At 41.5% G+C, this 7822-nt stretch overlaps 1 protein-coding gene across 5 annotated transcripts in view; it reads right to left on the bottom strand.

Annotated features, from left to right (window-relative positions):
* Nucleotides 1-252: 252 nt before the first annotated feature.
* Nucleotides 253-7822, bottom strand: part of NCOA6 (nuclear receptor coactivator 6) — a 72378-nt gene continuing 64808 nt past the window's right edge. For all 5 annotated transcript variants that reach the window (XM_077831876.1, XM_077831880.1, XM_077831877.1 and 2 more), the window contains 2 exons: nucleotides 4262-4410; nucleotides 253-835 (listed from right to left, as the gene is read on the bottom strand). In XM_077831876.1, the coding sequence (XP_077688002.1) occupies nucleotides 789-835; nucleotides 4262-4410 (196 nt within the window). In that variant the 3' untranslated portion in view covers nucleotides 253-788. The remainder of the gene's footprint in view (nucleotides 836-4261; nucleotides 4411-7822) is intronic.

Genomic DNA, 7822 nt, shown 5'->3' with positions numbered 1-7822 from the left:
TATTAAATGCATGCATCCTGAAGGCTGGGGCAGTAGGCTTTGAATATTTTCGTGCTTTGCAACAACAGCTGCACTAGTTAATTCATTTGTGGTTAAACAAATTCCTCTTTAAAGCTCCAAATAAGGAGCTTGTAGGCCTAGAGCTTCAAGTAATCCACTCAATCTTCCTGTACAGTACTATGCTGCTGCTAATAATAATACAACCCAAATTATAGGGCAACAACATTTATTTAGAGCATTAGGGATTCCACATTATACAAACCCTTCAATTTATTTGTATTTCACTGGTCCGTTTCTACAACAAATACATCAGATCTACTTTATAATAAAAATATTTACATTTCCAAACAAGACAGGGTTTGCCTGTAACCCTCTTACTGCTATTCACATACAGTACTTAAAACAACAGCACAATACATCGTTTTAATACCTAAAAATGGCAACCCTGTAATCTAATTTTTTTTTTTAATGAAAAGTGCAAACTTAGAAATAAGTTTACAACTGCCTTTCCCTCCCTCCTCCCTTGCATTTCTTACAACACATTATCCTAATGCGCTAACTCTGGACTTCACCTTCCCATACCAGAGGGTTTAACAATAACCCAATTTTATATCCATTTATTTGTTTTTAGAAAAAAAACTTGTACTTACTGGGAACAGTATAATATTCAGATGACTCTACTGTACATAATTTTATTCTTTTTTCAAAAAAAAGAAAAAAATCACAACTCAAAATTGCTACTGGTAAATTCACACTCATTTGCAAGTCTTGTGTTTCCATGCAGTACTTTACTTGGATTTTCTTCTTTTTGACTGCATTGCACTGGCATTCGTTTCTGAAATTAAAAGGAAAAACCTGTGGATGCTAAGCTAGTAAGCCTGTCAAGAGAGGCACACACATTGCTTTTTTTTTTGTTTACATGTTAAGAAAAAACACTGTGGGGGAGGGAAATTCAGACTGTGAGCACCAGAGAGGAGGGATTGTTTCTCATCTTGAGTTTGTACAGCACCTAACCCGATGGGTCCCTGATCCTGACTGAGGCTGTTAGGGAGATAGGACAATTCCAAATAAATAATGATAATAAACTCTAAGTAGCTTCTCTTACAAGGATGTGTGCAAACAGCCTCCCCGCTCACAGGGGTGTTTGAAGGCTTAACATTTGCAAAGCTCTAAGATCCTTGGCTGAAAGATGCTGTGTAAGTATTATTACCGTATTAGCTCTAGTTATGATTCTGCCATCTTGCAAAGCACTGCCACAAGAAGAAACCCATAAAACATTAAACATGGCTTCAAGAACTTGAACTACACAGTTACAGGTACAGTGCTTAGGCACTACAGAGATGGGTGCAATAGGAAAAAAGTGAATGGTTTTTGGAATGTGCCTTTTAAGTGCAGAATCTGTTGGTCCCACTACAGAGAGGGCTTGAGTCCTGATGTAACACAACTGTGTATTAAACTCTTGCTTTTGCTTAATGTATGGCTTCTGTAGGGAGAATCCACTATGTCTCACTAATAACTTGCATAGCAAGTTACAAAATACTGTAGCACTTCAGCAGAGGAAACAGAAGTACTTACAGAAGCTAGAGAGAAAGCAGAGGTCATTTCAAGTGCACTTAAAGTGCACTCGCAATTTCCATTTTAAAGTGGTAAGAAAAATATTGAGCAAGGACAGAGGGAATCTACATCCTTACAATTTTAACTAAGTACAACATAGTAAAAGTTTGTGATGATTCTTTGGCTCTTTATAATGTCTTCTGAAGACTATCCTTCTGTAACAATCTGCATTTTAAAACCACTGGGGAAAAACAGTGTTGCAAGGCAACAAAGCAAAAAACCAAATACTGTGTGCAATTCGGTCTCTCATGTTTAAGAAAGATGAATTTGAACTGGAATAGATGCAGAGAAGGGCTACCAGGATGATCACAGAAATGGAGAACCTTCCTGACAAGAGGAGACTTGGCCTGTTTAGCCTAATAAAACAAAGGCTTAGTGGAGATATGTTTGCTCCCCATAAATACATCAGAGGAATAAATGCCAGGGAGAGAGAGGAGTTATTTAAGTTAAGGGCCAATGCTGGCACAAGAACAAATGGATATAAACTGTCCATGAACAAGTTTAGGCTTGGAATTAGACAAAGGTTTCTAATCATCAGAGGGGTGAAGTTCTAAAACACCCTTCCAAGGGGAGTAGTGGGGGCAAAAAACCTAATTTGTTTCAAGACCGAGTTCAATACATTTATGGAAGGGATGGTACAATGAGATTGCCTACAATGGCATATGGCCCATTCGTGACTGTTATTAGCACATATCTCCAATGGCTAGAAATGGGACTCTAGATGGGGAGGGCTCTGAGTCCCCAACAGAACCTCACCCATTCAACCCCAACCCCAGATATAGCAGTCAGTTGTACCCTGAGCATTTCAGCAAGATTCAACAGCCAGAGAATTGTTTCCCAGATATCTATGTGTAGGAGCCAGAGGGGGGACATGCCGCTGCTTCTGGGAGCCGCACAGAGCAGCCCCTTACCTGGCTCCCTGGCTGGAGCGCTAAAGCGGGGCAAGCCTCAGACCCAGCGGGAGCTCGAGGGCCAGATTAAAATGGTTGGTGGGCCGGATGCGGCCCACGGGCTGTAGTTTGCCCACCCCTGCTGTAGAGCCACTTCTTCCAAAATACCTACAAGAACTAGCAAAGTATTTCTCTTCCAACGATCTCTTTTACTCCATCTTACTGTGCACTAGATTCTGTTTAAAGAACTTGCATCTCCTCTCCTATCCCTCACTGCACAGTGTCTGAAGTCAGTCTGTATGTTTCTTAGTGCACAGATTGTGTTTTCATTTGTAATGAAAGGCACCTAACACGTTCGCGAGTGCATTTAAAATAATAAATACACTTAAAAAAAAGTTCTCAATCACTATTAAAAGGTAGAACAGACAGGAGTATGCACAAATGACAAACTTCTTCCAGTTCCATCAGTTAGGTGAACGTATGTATGCTAGTCAAGGGTGTGAAAAAGCCATACCCTGACTGATGTAGCTATGCTGACCTAACTCCCAGTGTAGATGCTGCTATGTCAAAGGAAGAATGTTTATGTCAACATATGGCCTGGTCCACACCTAAAACAGGTCAACCTAGCTATCTCACTCAGGGCTGCGAAAATGCCCTGTGCAATGTAATTAGGTCAACCTGACCTCCACTATAAAACAGCTTGGCTGACAGAAGAATTCTTCGTCGATCTGCATATGATCTCTCAAAGGGGTGGATTTATTACAGAAATGGAAAAACCCCTTCTGTTGCTGTAGTAAACGTAGAGCTCCCCATAGCTACTGTCATTTGGGGATGTCGTGTTCTTAAACCAACAGGAAACAACGAAAAGCAGTACAGCAGTTACTCGAAGTATTCACCTATGGCTGCGATAGCTCCTGTACCTGCTTGTGCCCAGCTCTGCTCCTGCCTTTGACCCAGACTTGCCTCACTCCAGGTAACCCAGCTCTGACCCTCAGCTCTGGCATCTGGTCTCTGACTTCTGCTCTGACCTGCGACTCCAACCACTAGGACTGACCACCTACGTCTCACTCACTGAGACGTGAACCAGGCATTCTACTAGTGAACATGTATGTGCCACACACATGCTGCATACTTTGTTCTAGACCACAAGCCTTAGAGAAATAAGACACTCCAGCAACTGCTGATGCCATGGGTTAATATCTGTAACTTTAGGATTTCACGTATTCTTGGACAGAACAGCTGAGGATCTGTGTACTAGCACACGTCACTCTTAGATGGTCATCGAGGCAGAATTCTAAGAATGCCTGAGCAGCATAACAAGACAATTTGGATTTCCAAAAGCAGATCACACACACGAAGTGAGACAAATGCTTACATCTTCTTTCAGACTGTAGGAAAAATGTCACTGTCTTGCTTGAGTAGAGTTCTTTCAATGTCTGCCCATTACTGCAATAGTACTATATTTTAAGAATACTAAGTTTTTTTGGAATGCTATGTGAATGAGTACTGCAGAGAAACTTAACAGTGGAAAACGTGCATACAAACAGATTTACTGCAGGTACTGAACTATGTAAACTTCGAAACTCCAGCCTGTGTCTAACTCATCAGTACTAACTCTAGGGTTAGGAGCATACACTGCACACAATATTTACTGGCTGTAAAGTATAGACACGGTACACTTATTCAAACAACATTATTCTTTTGGAAACTACTTCACTTCCTACCCACTCCACAGTAAAGATGTCTGTGCATTTTACCTTTTGCGGTGCTAGAGGCAGATGATGGCCTGGAGGACCTCTTGCGCTGTCCATTCTCCACTGTTTCCTGTGAGGCAGCAGATTCCTCTGTTCTTGAATTTCTTCTACTCGGAGTTTTAGACTTTTCACAACTCTCTTTTGCCTCATTACTAATAAAGTGAGACAAAATAGTTCTGGTGAAGAGCAAGAATAATTTTTTAATGCAGTTCATTAGACAAGCATATTGGTACCAGTTCCGGACCCTTAGCACTGAAGATATGAAATGCTATGGATACGGGTACAGAATATTTGCAACATTCAAAAGACTGAGAAATTAGGTATCTTTTAAATGGTCAGCAGATATCACCATTCCTGAAGTCTAGGAAAAGCCTTAAGTTACATAAGAAACTGCTATAATAAGGAAATACAGAACTGAAGTCACAGATGAACACAAGGGAGAATTGTGAACTTTTAAGAAGGGACTGTTGTCAACTATTCTGTACAACTAAGAGTTGCTTCACTAATCTTTCTAAATGATTTATTCCCAGACCAAAACAGGCTTTAGTAAGGTGGGTTTAATGCTTTAAAAGAATTAACAACAAAGTGCAGTTCTGCCATGAAAAGTTATTCTACAATGGTACGGTGGGGCGCCACATTTATTTTCCCTCACACCAGATTAGCAGTGCCGTGATTACATTTAAAACTGTTTACTCATTTCTACCAGCCTTGCAAACTCATCTTGTGCTCTGGGAATTAAGCGAAGTTATTTTCTTCTCATACACAGACACTAGTAAATTTCACGGTTGTATGCAGTGGTTTTGCAGCCATGTCGGCCACAGGATATTAGAGAGACAAGGTGGGTGAGGTAATACCTTTCATTGGACCAATTTCTGTTGGTGAGAGAGACCCGCTTTTGAGCTACACAGAGCTCTTCCTCAAGTCTGGGAAAGGTACTCAGATTGTCACAGCTAAATACAAGGTTGAACAGATAGTTCAGCACGTATTCTAAGGGACCATTCAAGATGTAGTGCCCCGTCAACACCCCCTGTAATCATCGGATAAAAAGGGGAGTCAGTGGGTTACAGATTGTTGTCATAAGCCATAAAAATCCAGTGTCTTTATTAAGACCATGACCAGACCCTAGCAGAACAGATGCAAAACCTGCAGACATCTCTCCACTGCTACAATGATCAACATCCCGCACAACACACCTTTCAAGGTCCGTGGATCCTACACATGCTATGGTGTACCTTCTCCAGTGCACTAAATGCCCCAACAACAAGTATGTGGGTGAAACCAGACAATCTCTGTGCTCTTGAATGAACTCACAGAGAAAAATTATAAAAAAGACATAACACCCTTCTGCTTCCCCGTATCACCTATGGGTGAACACTTTTCACGAAGCGATCACTCTATGTCTGACCTATTAGTCCTCATCCTCAAAGGAAACCTGCACAACACTTTCAAAAGGTGAGCCTGATGCAAGACACTAAAAATCCTGATTTTAATAAAGATGCTGGATTTATAGCTTATTACAACAATCTGTAACCCACTAACCCCCCTTTTTGTCCTAAGACTACAGGGATGTTAACAGGCCACTTCACCTTTAGAATATGGGCTAACTACTCATGCTAAACTATCTATTCAACCTTGTATTTAGCTATGGCACTCTAAGTTACCTTTCCCAGACTTGAGGAAGAGCTCTGTGTAGCTCGAAAGCTTGTCCGTCTCACCAACAGAATTTGGTCCGATAAAAGATATTACCTCACCCACCTTGTCTCACCAGTAAATTTCAACAGGCCAAATGAAGCCCTCAGTGACATCTATGCAACCCTATTGTCTTCTGTGGGTTCACAAGGTAACTAAGTGAAACCAATTAAACAACTCTGTTGATTAACATACAAGGAACAGAATTCACATCATGCCCTCTTCATGTGACGTCTCTGCAGGACTAACAAGAATAAAAATGTATTTTAGTCAGCAGTCCTGAGTCTGAAAAAACACACAGAGGAGATCTGTAGAGTACAAAGGTTCTATTTTTACATAGTCACTTCTAAGAGGAAATCCTCATTTTAAGAGAGAAAACTTATACAAGTTCGTAATTTTAACAGCTGATGTCTGAAAGCCAAGGAATTCAACAGTCAAGTTACAAAGACAAAAAGGCACAGAACATTGGCAAGCATGGAAGGGCAGAGAGAACATAATCAGGTAGGCAAATAAGTATCCCCATTTTACATATGGGAATACAGTGACATAGAAAAGCTAAATGACTTGCCTAAAACATAAAACAAGTGTCAACACTAGGCTTCAACCCAGTTCGCCAGATCTCATATCTAACCCACTAGATCAGTGTTTCTCAACGTGTGGGCTGCAACCCCCAGTGGGGTCACCGGAAGGATTTAGGAGGAAGCAAGTAGGGCCAGCACTAAGGAGTAGGTTTCAGAGTAGCAGTCGTGTTAGTCTGTATTAGCAAAAAGAAAAGGAGTACTTGTGGCACCTTAGAGACTAACCAATTTATTTGAGCATAAGCTTTCGTGAGCTACAGCTCAGTTCATTGGATGCATTCAGTGGAAAATACAGTGGGGAGATTTATATACATAGAGACCATGAAACAATGGGTGTTATCATACATACTGTAACCAGAGTGATCACTTAAGGTGAGCTATTACCAGCAGGAGAGCGGGGGCCGAGGGGGAACCTTTTGTAGTGATAATCAAGGTGGGCCATTTCCAGCAGTTGACAAGAATGTCTGAGGAACAGTGGGGGGGGGGGCAGGGGGATAAACATGGGGAAATAGTTTTACTTTGTGTAATGACCCATCCATTCCCAGTCTCTATTCAAGCTTAAGTTAATTGTATCCAGTTTGCAAATTAATTCCAATTCAGCAGTCTTTCGTTGGAGTCTGTTTTTGAAGTTTTTTTGTTGAAGAATTGCAACTTTTAGGTCTATAATCGAGTGACCAAAGAGATTGAAGTGTTCTCCAACTGGCTTTTGAACGTTATAATTCTTGACATCTGATTTGTGTCCATTTATTCTTTTACGTAGAGACTGTCCAGTTTGAACAATGTACATGGCAGAGGGGCATTGCTGGCACATGATGGCATATATCACATTGGTAGATGTGCAGGTGAACGAGCCTCTGATAGTGTGGCTGATGTGATTAGGCCCTACGATGGTGTCCCCTGAATAGATATGTGGACACAGCTGGCAATGGGCTTTGTTGCAAGGATAGGTTCCTGGGTTAGTGGCTCTGTTGTGTGGTGTGTGGTTGCTGGTGAGTATTTGCTTCAGGTTGGGGGGCTGTCTGTAAGCAAGGACTGGCCTGTCTCCCAAGATCTGTGAGAGCGATGGGTCGTCCTTCAGGATAGGTTGTAGATCCTTGATGATGCATTGGAGAGGTTTTAGTTGGGGGCTGAAGGTGATGGCTAGTGGCGTTCTGTTATTTTCTTTGTTGGGCCTGTCCTGTAGTAGGTGACTTCTGGGTACTCTTCTGGCTCTGTCAATCTGTTTCTTCACTTCAGCAGGTGGATATTGTAGTTGTAAGAATGCTTGATAGAGATCTTGTAGGTGTTTGTCTCTGTC

Source organism: Eretmochelys imbricata, chromosome 13 (genome assembly GCF_965152235.1).
Source record: "Eretmochelys imbricata isolate rEreImb1 chromosome 13, rEreImb1.hap1, whole genome shotgun sequence".
Classification (NCBI taxonomy): Eukaryota; Metazoa; Chordata; order Testudines; family Cheloniidae; genus Eretmochelys; species Eretmochelys imbricata.
This window is presented reverse-complemented; position numbering and strand designations above follow the sequence as displayed.